This window comes from Sphaerodactylus townsendi, linkage group LG12 (assembly GCF_021028975.2).
Source record: "Sphaerodactylus townsendi isolate TG3544 linkage group LG12, MPM_Stown_v2.3, whole genome shotgun sequence".
Taxonomy (NCBI): Eukaryota; Metazoa; Chordata; class Lepidosauria; order Squamata; family Sphaerodactylidae; genus Sphaerodactylus; species Sphaerodactylus townsendi.
In genome coordinates, this window is record NC_059436.1 from 54,941,231 (window position 1) to 54,960,529 (window position 19,299).

The 19,299-nt window shown below is 48.5% G+C and overlaps 1 protein-coding gene across 4 annotated transcripts in view; it reads left to right on the forward strand.

Annotated features, from left to right (window-relative positions):
• The window catches only part of FUBP3 (far upstream element binding protein 3), a 107,269-nt gene that overhangs the window by 80,371 nt on the left and 7,599 nt on the right, over positions 1–19,299 (forward strand). For 2 of the 4 annotated variants that reach the window (XM_048512533.1, XM_048512534.1), the window contains 5 exons: positions 27–100; positions 2,897–2,973; positions 11,353–11,421; positions 16,407–16,478; positions 17,816–17,943. In XM_048512533.1, coding sequence (XP_048368490.1) covers positions 27–100; positions 2,897–2,973; positions 11,353–11,421; positions 16,407–16,478; positions 17,816–17,943 — 420 coding nt within the window. The remainder of the gene's footprint in view (positions 1–26; positions 101–2,896; positions 2,974–11,352; positions 11,422–16,406; positions 16,479–17,815; positions 17,944–19,299) is intronic. The other 2 variants (XM_048512535.1, XM_048512536.1) reach the window with 1 other exon arrangement.

Consider the following 19,299-nt stretch of genomic DNA (forward strand, 5'->3'; position numbering starts at 1 on the left):
CCCCCCCCCGCCTTTTCTTTTGACAGGGTACTGGCCTGGGGGGCCCTGGAGGCTTCGGTCAGAGCCCCTTCAGCCAACCACCTGCTGCGCCTCATCAAAAGTAAGCTTTCCTACTTGGTTTCTTGTAGCCCTTGAATGTGGTTCTCCCCACCCCAATGTACTGTTTTGGTTAGCATTTTGCATATAATCTTCTTTGGGCATGGTGGCTGACACAGTAACAAATAAATTGAACAGGAAGAGAGTCTGGTGTAAAATTTCATGTGGGGAACTACGGGAGGAGGAAGAGAAGCAGAACCAACGTAGGAAGAAGGGGCGTTCCATTCACTGAGCTTCGTATTGGCCGTGGATCTCAGGCAAAGGGAAGTTTTGTCCCCATACCTGGCATCAGTGGAAGGATTCAAATGCTTTAACAAGTGGCTGTTTACAAGCACCATTTTAACAACTGGTTCTGCCGAACTGGTGCGAACCTGCTGAATCCCACCACTGCCTGGCATCCCTTAACTAGAAGTGCTGGCAGTTGACCTTGTGGTTTCCTGAGTGCTGAGTGAGTGGCTCCACCCTTGAGCCCTGGACACCCCACCCCCCCCACCCACCCCCGCACGTGGACTTTGCGTCTGGCCATTTTGTTAGGAAGGTACGAAACTTTTTCATGCCATTTCTGGCCCTCGGGCCATCTAGTTCAGACTGGCTACTCTGAGCCAGACAGCTGCCGCGCCAGTCATGTTTAGCACTTGCGACCTGAGAGCATGGGAATGGAATTTGGGACCTTCTGCATACAGAGCCGTTCAGAGGTGGGGGGGGGGGCAGGGGGAATGGCATTCAGGGCAAAAGAAACTCCTGCACCCCACTTACCTGGCTGGGCCGCTGCCAGGCACCCTTTGGCCCTGCCCCACCAGGCTGCTCCTTCAGGCAGGGCGGGGCCGAGCAAAAGGATGGGGGGGGTGATTCTCCACCCCCCATGTGACCAGCTGGCATGCAGCCAGGGACATGTGACCCTGCATGTCCCTGTGAGCGCTCCACCTCTGGAGCTGTTGCCTTACGACTAAGTCAAAGACCAAAAGCTAGTATCTGGAGTCAGTGCATCTAGCTTGGTTATGTTCTGCTCTGAATGGCAGCAGCCCTTGAGGGTCTTGGACGGGGGGGGGGTGTCTGCTCCAGCCCCCTGTTGCTGAGGATCCCTTAACTGGAGATGCCAGGGATTGAACCGTGGACTTTCTGCGTGAAGAACCTTTGTTCTGCCACAGAGCCACAGCCCTCCCACTAGTTCGTTTCAGCAGCAAATGGGGATGAGGGTCTGATCCTGAAAGGAGGCATGAAAATGGGCAGAGAGAGTTGGCATCGCATAGGTGTTCCAGGAGGGCGGTTTGGGCATAAGGAACACCAAGGTGGCTGTGTGGAGTCATTTAAGAAAGCAGGAAAGCTTCAGACATCTGAGGACACCCAATTATTTCTACAACCTAGCAGACCTACCAGCCCCTCAGAGCCCATCATGGTGTCACCTCCTCCAGACACAATCAAATTCCACAGTCCAGGAAGGAGTCAAAGTGGCAGTTATATTTATTCACTCATTTACTGAAAACATTTGGTAGCTTCCTTTCTTCCTTATGACGCTCAAGGCAATCTGCAGTTCAGATAAAACACACAGAACAAAACATAACGAAATTTAAAATCACAACTGCTGTTAAGTTGTTTGGCAACTGTGGAGCTGCCCCCTCACGCACTCCTCACACCGAGACGTTACTCAGTTACCCCAGGAATGGTAACTGAAACATGGAGAGGCAAGTTTCCGGCAGCGGCATCACCAATTCCCTGTTACCTTTAAGGTGCACCCCCACATCGTTCCTTCAGTTTTGGGCTAAATCCTTCCAGAGGCCGTTGGTCTTTGAAGTCTGTACTGGTTCTGTTTCATTTCTTCTGAGATGTTGTGCTCCATATTAACGGCATGGTTTACTCTTTGTTGAATTAAGCAGAATGTGGGATATTCCGTTTTTAAGACAAATGAATGGAAGAGAAGTGAATGATTGGTTTGAGAGGTCCCGTTGACAGCAAAGAATCAGGACTGCCCCCGGGAGGGGTGGGGGCGTGCAGAGGATAGAGTGCTGCTCTCTTGGTTACTCCAGCGCACCTCCAGTACCATGCCTGTACGGTTATGGCAGATTCCCTGTCATAATACCAGAGGGGTGAATTTGGGGGGTGGTTCAGGACTGGCAGCTTTCCCACCTTGATCAGTTGACCGGGGGGTGGGGGCGCAAGGGATTAGGCCTGCTTTCCCACCAGTGCTTGAGAAATGGGCCTGGTCTCTTCCGTCTCCCGAGGGCATTGTCTGATTTGGATGGTGTCACTTCAGGGAACGGAGCCCAGCCAATGGGTGGCTGCTTTTCCTTGGCTCTGTAGAAACATCTGCTTGGCAGGCAGAAGGTCCCAGAGTCTGTCCCAGCATCTCCAGTTTCAAAAGGCCAAGTGATGCCTCAGACCCTGGAGAGCCACTGCCAGTCTGAGTGGACCATGGTGACCTTGACGGCCCAGGGTCTGCTGCAGCGTAAGGCAGCTTCATGTGTGCACCTTCTCAGTAGGGAGGTCTCTGTGCACCAAGATGAGCCAGCGAGCCCACCTGCGTATGAAGGAGGAAGGCAAGCTGCCCATTCCAGGCACGAGTGCACTCATTCCTGCCAGGCAGATGTTCTTGGGGTGAGGATAGTGTTTGGATGTACCCTTTTCTCAGCTTCTGTAATGGCTGAGGCCAACATCCCTCGATCAGGTGGTGCTTGGGTCCAACTGTGGTGCTCATGTTACATGTTGGGGTGAAGGTTAGTGCCTCGCATCTCTGCGAGCACTGATGATGTGGATTGAGCCCCAGAGTCTGTCTGTCTTCAGCCTCTTGCTCTGTTTTCCACAGTGGTCCTCAGGCGTTCATGACGCAGAGTTGGGGCGGCACTTATCAGACGTGGCAGCAGCCTGGGCAGCAGGTTCCAAGTAAGTGTCTTGGGGTTAGAGAAGTGGGGGGAGGCAGGCGACTGGCTGTGGAGTGGGAGCGGAATCAGGACAAGACTAAACCGAGTCTTTTTTCCTGCCATGTGTGGAATTCACTGCCGCAAGGGGCCATGGCAGCTACCGCAAGATCAGTTGGACAACTTTTTCTGTGGTTTAGCCATCTAAACAGACCCTAAATGCAGGGTAGACCCATCAGTGGCTCTTTAAATGGAACCTCCATATTCAGATGCAGCCTGCCTATGTATACCAGATGCGGGGGGAGCTGTTGTCATATTACAAGATTCCACCAACATTTTGTAGCGGAATGTTAAGAAGCACACAGTGCTGGACTTCTGCACTTTGGGGAGTGGACTGTTGGGTTTTTGCATCCCTGCAAATTTCCTGACTTTTTTGTGTGTGCCCCAAGAGTCCCAGTATGCTATTTTTGCTCCTTGTTGGGAGTATTATCCATCAGGTTAGTTTCACCTGCTCCCGAAGTGGTGCAGTTCTGTGGTGTGTCCCCTCGTACTGCTGACTGTATGAAATGGCTCCAGGGCCGAGCCGGATCTGATGCAGGTGCTGCGTTCTGACTATGTTGAGAGCTAGAGGGAGGGAAAGGCACACTGCTGGCTTGAGGATGGCACACGTCAAGCAAAAGGAGGCCAGTCGTATGGCCAGATTGCAGCTGAAGTTCAAGGAGCTGTCTTGAATGCCCAATGGGAGTCCGGAGCTTCCTTGTGTCCGCTCTCAGCCAAAGAGAGTAAAGGGGTACAAGCCCCATTTCTCTGCTTCTCAGTTCTCAAAACACACTCTGGGTGCCATCTCCTGGCATCTTTCCTGTTGAAGTGCTGCCTTCCCCTTGGAGGGGCTCCAGGTCCCCTCCGCTGCCCTGCTCTCGAATCACCTTGCCGGACTTCAGACTGACGAGGGGCTGCCTGGCATCCAGCCAGGTGCTCCCTAGAAAGGTGCTGTCCACAGGTCTTTGCCTCCTGCCGAATTGGCACGCTGCCACGTGTGCCACAGGGAAATCCAGAATGTGGATTAGATTGTAAGATGCTTTTTCTTTTAAAAAGTGAGTTCAAGGAGGGTACATCTGTGGATGGCTATCAGAAGATTTTATACCTTGCTTTCCTCTACCTTCAGGAGCCTCGCAGTGATGCCCCTCTCTTCAGAGCGGGCACCTTGAGATGTGGGGCTGGCTGAGAGAGCTCTGGAGAAAGCTGGCCCAAGGTCACCCGGCAGACTTCGTATGGAGGAGTGGGGACTTAAATCCAATTCTCCAGATTAAAGTCTGCCATTCTTCACCATTATACCTCACGGGCTATTGGCCACGATTGTACGGTAGAATGTCTGCTTACAGAGGCAGGATCCCTCTGAATCACAGAGAGGGAATGAAGCAGAAGTAGCAGCAGAAGAGACTTAGCCAGGAAGAGCAGAGTGACCTGCTGGTGTTCATTTTGGAGGGCTTTTGTAAAGATCTCAGTGGTGCAGTTTTCTCAAAGCCACAGCTTTTAAAACAGTGTATTTTAACAGGGGTTATCTCTTTTTCTCCTTGTAAGGCTGCTGAATCTGGAAGGTGGGGCTTAACAGGGGTTAACAGAGTTCATCTCTTGTTCCTCTTTGTCCTAGAGGTGGGGCTTTTGTCCTGAGAGGTGGGGCTTTAGTTCAGTCTCTGGAACCAGCAGAGAGGAGTAGCAGCAGTGGGAAGAAGACTTGGCCAGGAAGAGCAGAGTGACCTGCTGGTGTTCATTTTGGAGGGCTTTTCTCAAAGCCACAGCTTTTAAAACAGTGTATTTTAACAGGGGTTATCTCTTTTTCTCCTTGTAAGGCTGCTGAATCTGGAAGGTGGGGCTTAACAGGGGTTAACAGAGTTCATCTCTTGTTCCTCTTTGTCCTAGAGGTGGGGCTTTTGTCCTGAGAGGTGCGGCTTTAGTTCAGTCTCTGGAACCAGCGGCGCGCGCCATTAGGCGCGCGCAATTTTAATTCAATTTTAATTTAATTTTAATTTAATTTTAATTTAATTTTTTTGTGTTTTTTTTTAAATTAATAAGGACATATTTGACAGGTAGTACGTGCAGATAGCTCCAGGGGGGCAGTGACTAAAAGCGTAATATTTAAATATCTAAACAAATCACATATGAAGGCAGAAAGCCAGCAGGGGGATGGGGGCTTTCCAGTGTTTTGCACTGAGTGTCACATGTATGACTATCTGCCACTAGGACAGAAGTCGTGGGTGTGCCCTCGCTGCAATGAGCTCCTGGCTCTCAAGGAACATGTGCGTTCTCTTGAAGCCAAGGTGGCAGACCTGGAGAAGCTGAAAGAGGCAGAGAGGGTGACAGACGAGGCTTTCAGGGACCTAACAGCCGGGTCCCACTCCCAAGGTGACATATCTTCAGATGTCATGGAGAATGAAGGCCTTGGGGATGGAGGGTGCCAGTCTGAGGTGGGGGAAGATGCTCCCTTAGATGGGATCCCTTCCTTAACTGGTGATCAGCTATCCTTCCTCAAGACTGAGGATACCCCTCGGGGAGGTGGGGGGCTCCTTGTAGTGGGTGATGCGATCATTAGAAATCTAGAGAGTTGGGTTTGTGAGAGGCGTGATGACCGTGATGGTGACTTGCCTGCCTGGTGCGGTTGTGGATGTCACGCCTCGGTCTAGATAGGCTATTAGACAGTGCTGGGGTGGAGTCAGCAGTTGTGGTCCACATTGGCACCAACGACATTGGGAAATGTAGCCGGGAGGTTCTGGAAGCTAAATTTAGGCTGCTAGGAAACAGGTTGAAGTCCAGGACCTCCAAGGTGGCATTCTCAGAAATGCTACCCGTTCCACGCGCAGGGCGAGCTAGACAAGCGGAGATACAGGGTCTCAATGCGTGGATGAGAAGGTGGTGTAAGGCAGAGGGTTTCAGATTTGTCAGGAACTGGGAACCTTTTGGGACAAGGTAGGCCTGTACAAACGGGACGGGCTTCATCTTAACCAAAGAGGAACCAGGCTGCTGGCTCAACATTAAAAAGGTGGCAGAACAGCTTTTAAACTGATCACTGGGGAAAGCCGACAGGAGCTGAGGTGACTTCGGTTCGGAATACAGTATCTATGGGGATGCAGACAGAGAGAGGGAGGTTTTTTCTAAATCAACCACATACAAGCGAGGAACATAGCAATGTGCATGTGACAAGGGATAGTGTCTACAAAAAGACTTGAGGGTAAAGCACATAAATCCCAGGTTAAGGACAGAGACAGGGTATACAGGTGTCTCTATGCTAATAGTAGAAGCTTATAGACCTAAAATGGGGAGAGCTAGAGTACAGAGTTTTGAAGGAGGACTTTGATATAGTGGGCATTACAGAGACATGGTGGAATGAGGAGAACCAGTGGGATGCTGTTATACCAGGCTACAGGCTCTATAGGAAGGATAGGACAGGGCGCATTGGGGTGGAGTTGCTCTTTACATCAAAGAGAGCATAAAGCCCACAAACGCCATAGATACAATGCAAGGGGAGCTGGTTCCCCTTACAGAATCACTATGGATATCAATACCAGAGTGTGAAGGAACAGTTTAATATTAGGGAATATATTATCGTCCCCCTGGACCACAAAGCGTTGCACAAGATGGATTCTGAGATGGAAAAAGAAATTAGAGAGGCCAAACAAGAAAACAAAAATATGTGAGTGTGGTAATGGGTGATTTTAACTATCCCCATATAAACTGGAAAAATGCATGTTTCAGGTCATAGTAAGCGAGAGAGCATTCCTGGATATGCTAAATGACTACAATGGCTTAGAGCAGATGGTTGTGGAACCAACCAGGAGAGAGGTGATCCTAGATCTAATTCTATGTGGGACCCAGGACCTGGTGCAGGAAGTCAGAAAGTGTTGTTGGGAGCCGATAGGGAACAGCAGCCCACAATGCTGTTGTCAGATTCAGTATCTCAGCATGCGAACAAGTGGCAACTACTAATGTAGTTACATTCCGCCCTGTCAGAAAGCGCCGGAAATTTCTCAAAAGATGCAGGGGTGATAGTGCGCATGGGAAGCTTCGAAAGGGAAAATCAAGAGAGGCCAAAACTGTCCCAGGATGCTTGGAGGTTATTTAAAAACACAGTAATAAAAGCTCTGGCTGGAATGTGTTCTGCACAGGTTAGAAAAGGCAGCACCCAGTCCAAAAGAAAGCCACCATGGTTAACAAGAGACGTTGAGGAAATTATCAGAAAAAAGAAAATGTCTTTTAGAAAATGGAAGTCCAGTTTGGCTGATAGAAGAATATGAGAGGGAACACAAATGGTGGCAATAGAGAAGCTTAAGTTAGCTGTAAAGGGGGAGGCAAAAAAAGGATTATGAGGAACGCATGGCTGCGTAACAACATCCCAAGACTACAGCAACAAATAGTTCTTCAAAGTACATCAAAAGCTAAGGAAGCCAGCAAGAGGCGGTAGGCCTGCTTAGGATGACAAAAGGAACAAAGGGTGTGCTAAAAGATGGCAGGAGATTGCAGAGAAGCTGAATGAATTCTTGTGCATCTGTCTTCACCCAGAGAGGAGAGTGAGGAACATTCCTGCACCTGAACCAAAAAAAGAGCTTCTTAGGGAGAGTGAAGATCCGAGGAACTAGCGAAGATAGTGATAGACAAGAGGAAGAAGTTCCCGCAGCCATTGATAAATCTAAATGTTACCACAAATCCCCTGGCCCAGATTGCATTCAACTAAGAGTTCTTAAAGAGCTCAAGCTATGAGAATTGCTGATCTTCTCACTTTAATATGCAACTTATCCCTGAAATCAGGCTCCATCCCTGAAGAACTGGAAGATGGGCCAATGTATCACACCAATCTTTAAGAAAGGATCCTAGGGGGGACTCCGGAAATTACAGGCCAGTCAGTTTGACATCTGTTCCTGGTAAAATTAGTAGAATCTATCATTAAAGATAAAATTATAAAACATGTAGAAAAGCAAGACCTGCTGAGAAAGAGTCAGCATGGCTTTTGCAAGAGAGCAAAATCCTGTCTTACAAACTTACTAGAGTTCTTTGAGGGTGTAAGAAGCAGGCATGTGGATAAGAAGGCAGGAACCAGTGGACATTGGTCTACTTGGATTTCCAAAAGGCTTTTGACAAAGTTCCTCACCAGAGACTGTTGAGAAAACTCAGCAATAGAAGGAATAAGAGGGGAAGTCCTCCTATGGATTAAAAAAACTGGTTGAAACAGGGAAACAAAAGAGTGGGTGTAAATGGGAAGTTCTCACAATGGAGAGATGTCGGGAGTGGTGTCCCCCAAGGATCCGTTGCTTGGGACCAGTGCTCTTTAACCTATTCAAGGTAAAATATTACCTGGAGAGTAGGGGGGTGGGTAAGCGTGAGTGGCCAAGCTTTTGCAAGATGATACCAAATTATGTAGAGGTGGTGAGAACCACAAAGGATTTAGCTTGAAAGAGCTCCAAAGCGGACCTTGATAAATTAGAGTGAAGTGGGCTCAGAAATGGCAAATGCAGTTCAATGTAGCAAAATGTAAAAGTGATGCACATAGGGGCAAAAAATCCCAAACTTCACATTAACACGCGACAGGGGTCCGAGTGCTATCAGTCACAGACCAGGAAGGGATTTGAAGCGTCTTAGTTGATATGGACTTCCATGGGAATGTCAACTCAATGCATGGCAACTGTGAAAAAGGCAAACTCTCTATGCTGGGGATCATTAGAAAAGCTGAATTGATAATGGTAAACTGCAAAGATTGTCATGCCCTTATATAAAAGCAGTGGTGCGAGCCGCGACTTGGAGTACTGTGTCCAGTTCTGAGTGGCAGCCAAGATCTCAAAAAAAAAAAGCGATATTGGAGAGGAGGATAGAAAAAAGTGCAGAGAAGGGCAACAAGGATGATTGAGGGGACTGGGGCACCTTCCCTATAGAGGAGAAGGCTGCAGCGTTTGGGACTCTTTAGTTTTGGAGAGAGGCGGCTGAGGGATTATGATTGAAGTCTACAAGAATTATGCATGGGGTAGAAAATGTTGACAGAGAGAAATTTTTTCTCTCTTTCTGGCCCTGGCATCACACTAGAACCAGGGGGCATTCAGGAAATTTGAAAATGTAACTGGGGGGGGGAAGAATTAGGACTAATAAAAGGAAACACTTCTTCACGCAACGTGTGATTGGTGTTTGGAATATGCTGCCACAGGGAGGTGGTGATGGCCCTTCTAACCTGGATGAAAGCTTTAAAAGGTGCTTGCCGGACAGATTTATGGAGGGAGAAGTCGATTTATGGCTACCCAATCTGTGATCTACCTCCTTGATCTGAGGAATTTGCAAATGCCTTAACAGAACCAGGTGATCGGGGACGCTTAACAGCCGCAGAAGGCCATTGCGTTCACATCCTACATGTGAGCTCCCAAAGGCACCTGGTGGGCCACTGCGAGTAGCAGAGAGCTGGACTAGATGGACTTTGGTCTGATCCAGCTGGCTTGTTCTTATGTTCTTATGTTCTTAAGCCTCCCAGGGCAGAGTGGTGAGCTGCAGAACTGCAGTTAAAAACTCTGCTCACGACCTGAATCCAATTCAGCAGCCAGTTCAAAATTGACTCAGCCTTCCTTCCATCTGAGGTCAGTGAAATGAGTACCGGTACCCAGCTTGCCGGGAATAAAGTGTAGATGGCTGGGGAAGGCAGTGACAAACCACCCTATAAACACAGTCTGCCTAGTGAATGTTGTGATGTGACATCACTCCATGGGTCAATAATCACCTGGTGTTTTCACCTTTACCCTAACAGAGTGGGTGGGTTAAATCAGGATAAATAAAACTATCAGGATAAATAAAACATCTCCCTCTGGCTGAGCTGGGCGACTGGCGGGAGGTCTGAGGAGAAGGAAATGGGATATGTGTGTGTAAAAACTGGAAGGGACAATGGATAACTCGAAGAATCAAAATATAAAAATCTGAAGGGGGGGCATAGTGGAATAAGCACAGAGAACTTCATCTCCAGCAGGTGACTTTTCAGAAAGTACCTAGCTATGCATCTCTCGGCAGACCTTGCAGGGCTCTGTCCTGCCAGCCTTTGCAAGTAGCAAGTAGATCTCAGGTGGCATCAGATTCAAGTGACAGGAAGGGAGTTGAAGTTTTAATTCCATATTTGAAAGCTGGGAAGGGAGTGATTATCATTCTGATTAAACCTCAGGAATATTGAACATTCCTTAAAGTCAGACTGGGGAAAGCCTCCATATTGATAACTATCAGGACAATACTCCCAATTTACAAAAAGTGGTACTCAAGCCCTTTCCGAAAGAAATATTGTGGAAGTGCCGCTCCCAAGAGAGCAGGGAGGGAGCCTGTTCTGCCAGTCTGTGGCGCATCAGCTTTTGAAAGCTGGAGGGACCAGTCCTGTCTGTGGGCGGGAGAGCTGGCTCCCCTGGTCCATCCCCAACCCAGTTTCCGATTCCAGTAGTACTTAGAGTGGAAATCTCAAAATTGGAAATTGTTGGCAGATTGTTTGCAAAATAAAACATTGCTGATCCGATATCAGAAATGTCTGGTGTTTTATATTGTGGGCAATATCTTGGTGGTGCACCCCTAGTTATGACTTCCTTGTCATCAAGGGCAGGGATGCTGGCTGCAGACCAGGAGAGCTCAGGAGAGGAAGTGCGAGCCACAGGCAACTGTCTTGCAGGAAGGAGCAAGCCCAGGATCAGACCCAGGAAATCCTCTCTGGCACTGAGTGGCATCACCTGATACCCTGCTGTGCCTCAGCATGCAGGCAAGGGAGGCGGGAGGCACTACAACGCTTCCTGTCTGGTTCACCTTAACCCCAGGGACTGCAAACCTGCTCCAGTCCATGGTGCACTCAGTCAATCAGGGCCTGTTCCTTCCTGTATGACAACAAAACAACTTTACTCTGAAAGATGTGCTTAGGACTGAAGGTAGTTCCCCTCTGAGCCACCCATCTGAGTCTCTGTTGTGCCACCCAACAGTGGCTATGCCACACATCTGCTTTCCTTGGGCTGCATGCTCAAAGTTGCTTCCTATAATAGCAGGATCCGGGGGGGGGGGGGGGGTGTCCAAACCTCCTGGCCCCCTCAGCAGCTTAAATATCCCCAAACAACCCTTTTAAAATAGCTTCTTTTGGCATATGTGTGAGTGATACAGATGACCTTGGGGAAATGAAATTGGCATCCAAGTGGTAAATTTTAATGAAGATCTTGATGCTGGGGTCTTTGACCATTCTGATTATGGGGGGCGGGAGGGGGGGGGCTTGCCTCGTTTTCTGCTTTCTGGGCATCCTCTTGATTGTTCCCTCTACCTTTAGCCAAGCTGTGGGCTCTTGTGGGGCTCCAGGAGGGGCAGGCAACAAGCACAGAGCACGTGGGCCTCCGTTAGAGTTCACGGGTTTCTTCTCCTCCTGCTGCAGATCACAATGGCACCCAGTCAGGCCAGATGGAGTTTACCAAAGCATGGGAGGATTATTATAAGAAACTAGGTAAATAAATGAACTCCTCACAGCCTGTTTTTCCCCCCTTTGTTCACTTTGTTTTTAATCACAAACCCATCAGACTCCATTTCATAGGGCTTGAGACCATTGCATTCCATCAGCACTTCCACCTGCTGTAACATCACATAACATCACATAATTCATAGTGTATGCACTATGATTCCTGAAGAACACAGGAAAACCTGCATGATGTGGACATGTAGTTCTGCTTCCTGGGGCAAGTTTCTAGCCTTTACGGCAGGGGTGTCAAATTCACGGCCCTCCAGATGTTCATGAACTACAATTCCCATCAGTCCCTCCCAATATGAGCATTGGCTATATTGGCTAGGGCTGATGGAAATTGTAGTTCATGAACATCTGGAGGGCCGCGAATTTGACACCTGTGCTTTACAGAATGCGATTTTATTCTTGAGAACATGTGAGCAGTGCACGCTGGGATCTTGGCATCCTGGAAATTTCTCACCGTTGGGGTCTAGGCTCCCAAAGTTCCTCATCCTTCCTGTGATTAGCAAAATCAGAGTAAAACATTAAAACTAACCTCTTACCAGATAGAGGGAAGCAACTTAACTTAATGCCTTCATTTACACAAGAATTTGGCACAACTCTTGCGATATTAAAAAAAGAGAAAAGTATAAATTTATGGGTGTGCAGGAACCCAGGGGAAACAGAGCTGGTTTTTCTTGCAGGTGAAATCTCTCCTGCACACAGGAAAGTGAGCACGTACCAGAACATCAGCTTCTGCTCCAGTTGCCCGTTTGTTTGCCTTTCTAGCCCTTTGAGCAAAAAGAGCAAGGTTGCCCCCAACCATCTCGCAATAGTTCCAAGCCACGTCCACTTCCATCTTTCATAAAGCGAGAGTGGAGAGACCTGTTCTCTCCTCTTCCTCCCTCCCTCTTAGTTTTTAATTACTTCCCCACCTCCAATAAATTAGCCAGCCCCAGGGTGAAAACACTTTGCCTTGAGACAGCGTGGCCTCTCAACCTGCCCGTAGCCTGTAATTCTGCTTGGAAGAAAAGGCGTTGAAGGGGGCCTTTGTTGGCATTAGCGGGAGGGGGGGTCACCATGCTGGCCCTGACCCTTTGCTAGGGGAGTTGCTGGCTTCTGGCTCTGGTAGAGCCTTTTAAGTGCACTGAGACCTCTACACCCACTTCACACTTGCAGCGTGTGATCTTCCTCCCTCCCCATCTGTTTCTGCTTGGAAACACCCACTCCGGAGCCTCTGGCCTGGGGTTGGGTCTTTTTGAATGTTCCGAAGGCTCTTCTCTTTCCTGGTTTTCCAGCTTCATGCGTATGTGTTTTTTCCTTCCCCTTTGCATTCCTTCAATGCATGCTGCCTTCATCATGCGTTCATTTTCATTCGCCCTCCACCTGGATCTCTGGCTCCTGGCTTGTGTTTTTTCGTTACGTGCTTCCTTGACAAGCATGGGGTGTGAGATGAATTTGGGGAGTATCGTTGAAATTCATGCTGTTGTCTTGGGGAATGGGGACCGCCCAGTTTTCTTTGATGCCAGGCAGAAACCAGGGGAGCCTCCTGCCAACTGTGACCTAAAAATCCATAAGCAGCCCCCCAGCTTCCCACTGCTTCCTTCTCCCCAATCAGGAAACTTGCTGTTGCATCCCCAAGCCCCTTCCCTCTGCCCACTGGTGCCCTGAGATCTTCCCTCCAAAATTCCAACTGTCACATATGCTTTAACCTGAGCAGCCCTTTGGTCTATTAGTATTGTGATGCAGTATGTGGTGATTTTACATTATTTCTTTTCACTTTGTGTTTTCCCGCCTTTAAATTATAATAAACTGTAAAAATTCTCTTTAGCTGCTCAGCTTAGGGCAGTGGTGGTGAACCTTTGGCACTCCAAATGTTATGGACTATAATTCCCATCAGTCCCTGCCAGGGGCTGATGGGAATTGTAGTCCATAACATCTGGAGTGCCAAAGGTTCGCCACCACGGGCTTAGGGCACCTCTCAGTCAGGCAGAGAAACCACTCTGAGGGAACACCAAAACAACCCCTTTTCCTTCTGTCAGATAATAAAAAGCAGGCACCAGTGGCTTCATAAAGTTAAACAATAGAACAAGAAATTTTTATTTATAGGCACAAAGAAAAAAATGATTTTGGCAGAGGAACAAATATTAATAAGCAAGAAGCTGGTATTGAGTGGTTCTTATGTACAAATAGTTACAGCATCTCTCTTCATAAGTACTGCAAGTTTGACTCAGGTCATTCATTAGCTTACTGTGTTCAAGTTGTTACATTCAATTTATTTTGAAAAGACATACACACACCAGTTTTGGTGACACTATATTAAGTTTGTCTTACAATTTGGTTGAATAGTATTTTTTTAAAAACAGTTCCTTAAAACAATTTTCTCTACTGAATATGTCTAGCCCACACATTGCTTCAAAGAGCAGAAATTCCAGCTATTCCTCAGGAAGCCAATTCTTCTTTTTATCTCTGCATTAAAAATCCCACATTCTCATAGGCTTCATTGCTTAGTATCTGAGTGGGGTTTTCCTCAGAGTAAAACAACGAAGCAACCTGTGTGTTTTTTTAGTGTCACTGTTTTTGTTTTCACCAGGGACATATTACAGATTCTCCTTTTAATCTGAACTTAGAACAGAGCCCAGTCGGCACACAACTGTTCACCCTGGTACCCTGATTAGAACAAAATCTCCTCAGACAGCCTTTAGAACTCTGCCTTTTGCAGCCGGCCAGTCACAACCATTTAACTCGTGTGCTGCAGAAAATAAGGCTAAGTGTTGGTAATTGTCATATGTGCCTATAGCAGTCTCAGTTCAGAGATGATCACAAATAGTGTAAGATGTTCTCTGAAGAGCTCAGTATTGGCTGCATTTCTGTACACATTACTGGCATGGTTCAGACATAGCAACATTCCTCCATCTGGCTTGAGTCTGGAAAATCCTTGGATCCTCTTGTGCATAACTCATACTCAGCACCAGTGTTCTCTGACAGTTACAAGCTACAGCTGGTCTTCTTCCCTCCAAGCCATATTAAACTTCTGGTATACATTTACAGTGCCCCATTTTGACAGGAGATTTGCATTGGCTTCTGTTTTGCTGGTTATGATCATTGAAAGCCCTGCATGGGGTCCCGGGTATTTGAAAGCCTTTCTGTTCCCATGTAAACTGACCCAATCACTGTGTTCATCTCACATTCCCTATCTCACATTCCGTCGGCATCTGAAATTGAGTGGGTGGCCATGCAAGACAGGGCCTTTTCTGTGGTGGCACCAGTATTATGGAACATGCATCAACTGGTGCCAAGTTCTAAGCTAAGGAAGACCTTGCTTTACCCAGGTTCTGTTCATTTTGAAATGTGATCGTAACATGCAATAGTATTTTTTAATTGTCTTTCAGCTAACTTGAGCGCTTCTAATGGGAAGGGTGGGGTAGAAATGTTTGACGTTAAATGGTTTGTGTTTTAGAATTCCAATCAGGAGAGAAAAGAAATGACGGTTGTTTTGATTCAGGCAAAATGAGTAATACAAAACTGTTCAAATTTTTTGAGCCATGGATGTGTGTGTGTGTGGGGGGGGGCGCAGTACATTATTCCATGAACTCATTCATGGCACAGCCTTGCATTTGAACCTGGACAGTGACCTGCTCAGAAGCGCAGAGGCTGATGGGCTTCTCCCAGAACAAATGAATGTTACCCTTGTGCACTTCTCTGTTAGAGGGTTAGGTCTTGGAAGTCCGTGGCGTGCTTTGGGTTGGGCCCCGTGAATTCGAGCCTCTTACCTCAGTAGAAGACTTCTTGCGACAGAGATAGCTGTCACCATTAGCAGAAGAGATCCATGGGATCGAACACATCTTCTAGTGCCATGGTGGCAAACCTTTGACACTCCAGATGTTATGGACTACAATTCCCATCAGCCAATTGGCCATGCTGGCAGGGGCTGATGGGAATTGTAGTCCATAACATCTGGAGTGCCAGAGGTTTGCCACCACTGTTCTAGTGTCTCCAAACTGTAGTCCTCCAGATGGGGGAATTAAATTGCCAGATTCAGGTTGGGAAGTTCCAAGAGGTTTGGGGGTGGAGCCTAAGGAGGATGGACCTCAGAGGGGTCCCGGGCCACAGAGTCCACACTCCAAAGCAGCCATTTTCTCCAAGGAAACTGATCTTTGTAATTTGGAGATGAGGTGTAATTCTGGGGGACCCCAGATCCCACCTGGAGGCTGGCATCCCTAGTGGGGGGAGGGGTAAGCCTGGGCTGCACCCCTTAGGCCTGCTTGGGTGATGCAATTCTAAAGTACCAACCAAGTTCCCTCCACATGGAAGATCCAGATGTCAGGGGAAGAGGAGAAGGTTAGTGGAGAACTCGTCTCCCTGACATTCTGCCTTTTTTGTCTATCGAGAGTTCTGCTAATGTTGACAGCCCTTCAAACCCCTCATCATGGAGTCAGGCAATCTGAACAGACCTGGATTGACCGCCTTGCCGAGCGGGCCTATGATTAAGCCCAAAGAGCTGTCCCCCAAAGGATTGTGGGCATTTCCCCCTCTCAAGGGTGTTTGGAGCTTCTTCTTCCTTTGCAGGGTGGGAAATCGGCAAAGGTGCAGAAGAACTTGAGGGCAAAGTGGAAATGGATGGGGGGTGGGCACTCCATGTCCAGAAGCCCACTTCCTTGCCCTGGCCCCTTTCCCCACAAGATTTAGTGCATAAAAGAACCTGCTTCAGAAGGTCAGGTGTCAAGACCAGGTCACCATCTTCTTCTCCCTAGTACCCTTTCCTTTCCACGTCCAGGACAGCTTTCCCATTGCAGCTTGAATGGAGGAAGCCGTGGCCCGGACTGCTTGCCATGTTCCTTCATGTGGTTGTCCCACCTTCCACTGAGAATGCAGCGCAAGGCCACACCGATCAGGGCATCTGCTTGCCTACCCTGCAGGGCTGTTGTTCATTGGGCAAGTGAGGATGTTCCGCCCCTGATGGACGTCTCTCCTGTGTTGTGTTTGTGCAGGTCAACAAACCCAGCAGCAGAACAGCCAACCTGATTACAGCAAGGCATGGGAGGATTATTACAAGAAACAGAGTGAGTCACGGAGGGCGCAGAGACCGCGTTTCCTGGGCAGGAGGGTCGCCAGTTGCTGCCTCTTCCTTTGTTTGCTCTAAAAGCAACTGTTCCAGATTCGATAATTTCAGAATAAAAGGATGTGACAGGGTGCCTTCATTTGATGCATTCTTTCGGCTTACTCCCCCAAGTATTTGAAATGCTTGACAGTTTCTTTATCAGTCCAGAGGATCGGCCAGGGCAGTGGGAGGAAAGCATGTGGTCCCACTGACCAGCTCTTCACTAGGGAAGGGCAGTGGGGCAGTTTAGGGAGCTATGATCCATCCAGGTAGAAGGGGGGAAATCTCGTGGTGTTTTGAATGGGATCTGATCTCGGGCGGCAGTGATGACCAGCAGTTCCGTCTTGCTGCTGCCCCCATTACTAACCGTCCGGGTTGGGTTGATCAGGGCTGGTGTCTGCAAATCAGACTCATTCCGCTGAGCAAAGGTGAGCCCTGCAGGCTGAGTAGCTGAACTGTGATTAAGGATTGGCCCCAGGGTGTTAAAAACTGCTGTCTGCAATTGAATTTTGATCCGTCTACGTTAGTTTGCTTCATTTGTACCTCACCTTTCTCCCTGAGGGAGATGTAAGGTGGCTTTCATAATTCTGCTATCCCCCATGTTATCCTCACAACAACCCTGTGAGGTAGGTTAGGCAGAAAGTATGTGAGTGGCCCTAGGTCACCCAGCATGGGGATTTCAACCTGGGTCTCCCAGATCCTAGTCTGACACACTAACCGACCCACTGGCTCTTGAGCACTGTTACGTGTGGCACGTCATCTATAACCAGGCAAGGCATGCTGAAGGCAGAATCCCTTCCAGCCCAGCCTGCCTGCTCACAAGGTGCCAAGCAGGCATCTGGGCCCACACACATCCCTGCTAAGGGACATAATTTGTATATCTTGTTAACCTGGATTAAGGCCACGAGCCACTGATAACACCGAGCCAACGGCGTACCAGGCCCAAATGGCGCCTGGGGGCATGACCGCCTTCCCACCCCCCACCTGGCTCCCCGCGCTGCCCGTGCCCTACTTACAGGAGTCAGCAGAGAGGCCAGGGGGCAGGGCTCAGAAGCAGGTAATCCAGACAGGAGCCACGGCTGTCCGCCACCGAGTCCTTCTCCCCCGGCCTGCAGGGAAGCCGGGGGGGGGGGGGGGTGAGGCTCGGTGGTGGGCAGCTCGAGCACACCCCGTGTCTCCATCAGTGGTACGCCACTGCACTGAACATGGTAAGAGTTTGGTCTGCTCTGGGGGCGGACTTGGTCACCCTGTTCCAGCTTCCTCTCCTGCTGACAACGTGTGCTTCTATTTCTTTTCCAGGTCACGCTGCCACTGCTGCTTCTCAAGCAAGTTCCCAGCCAGACTACACAATGGCCTGGGCGGAGTATTACAGACAGCAAGCAGCTTATTACGGGCAGACATTAGGACAGGCCCAGGCTCACAGCCAGGTTGGTGTTCTCTCCGTTTCACCCATAGCTCAGCCTTCTCTGTACTGTTGAAGGCTTTCACGGCTGGAACCACTGGCCACTGTGGGTTTCCTGGGCTTCTGGCCACGCAGCCCATAAACCCCACATCATTCATGTCCAGCCATCCTGTGCTCAGTTCAGCCTCACCAGTAGCTACAGTGGCCAGGCATTTGCACATGGCCTTTGCTATGCCTTGTCTCGCAGAAAAAAAGAATCTCAATGTTGAATTGATCCGCAGCTACTTCCTGGATCCTTTTTTTGGATTGAAAGGTGATGGTAGCCACCTTAGGGGATCAAGGGAAAAAATGATGAAATTGGAAGGTTTGAGTTTTGAAAAATTGATGGGTGAAGAATCCCTTCGTGATCTCAAGCAGAACACGGTGAAAACCACTGTGATAGCCCAGGGGATTCCAGTGGACTTTTCGCTGTCCTTGCTGTGTATTTTAGTGTTGGATCACATGTCTTCAACAGAAGCCCTCCTTCTGCATCTCTGCATGAGTCCTCTTAATTGGATGCATTCAGAAGTGACTCATATGGACTGGCGGACAAGATGCAGTCTCTTCTGAGGCGTCTTTGCCTTGTCGGTGTAATAGTGATTGGTGTCTGTTTTGGCTATTGGAGAGTTGAGGATTGATCAGTAAATCATACATAGATGCAGCAGGCAGACTCCCCTATTGTGGTTGGTCATCACAAGAGCTTTTATTTCTTGTGAAGCAGTAGCTGTTCTCACAAACCCCAGAACTGTGTCCTGGCTAAAATGACAGGATTGATTGGGCAGGGCCCTTGATGGCTTTGGTCTGTGTTCAGTGAAGTCAGGGTAGCAAGGGCTCATTTTGGGACCAGGGCTCTTTAACCTATTCATAAATGAGAACCGCAAAAGATTGCAAAGAGCTCCAAGCGGACCTTGATAAATTAGGTGAGTGGGCTAAGAAATGGCAAATGCAGTTCAATGTAGCAAAATGTAAAGTGATGCACATAGGGGCAAAAAATCCAAACTTCACATACACACTACAGGGATCAGTGCTATCAGTCACAGACCAGGAAAGGGATTTAGGCATCTTAGTTGATAGTTCCATGGGAATGTCAACTCAATGCATGGCAGCTGTGAAAAAGGCAAACTCTATGCTGGGGATAATTAGGAAAGAAGTTGATAATAAAACTGCAAAGACTTGGTCATCACAAGAGCTTTTATTTCTTGTGAAGCAGTAGCTGTTCTCACAAACCCCAGAACTGTGTCCTGGCTAAAATGACAGGATTGATTGGGCAGGGCCCTTGATGGCTTTGGTCTGTGTTCAGTGAAGTCAGGGTAGCAAGGGCTCATTTTGGGACCAGGGCTCT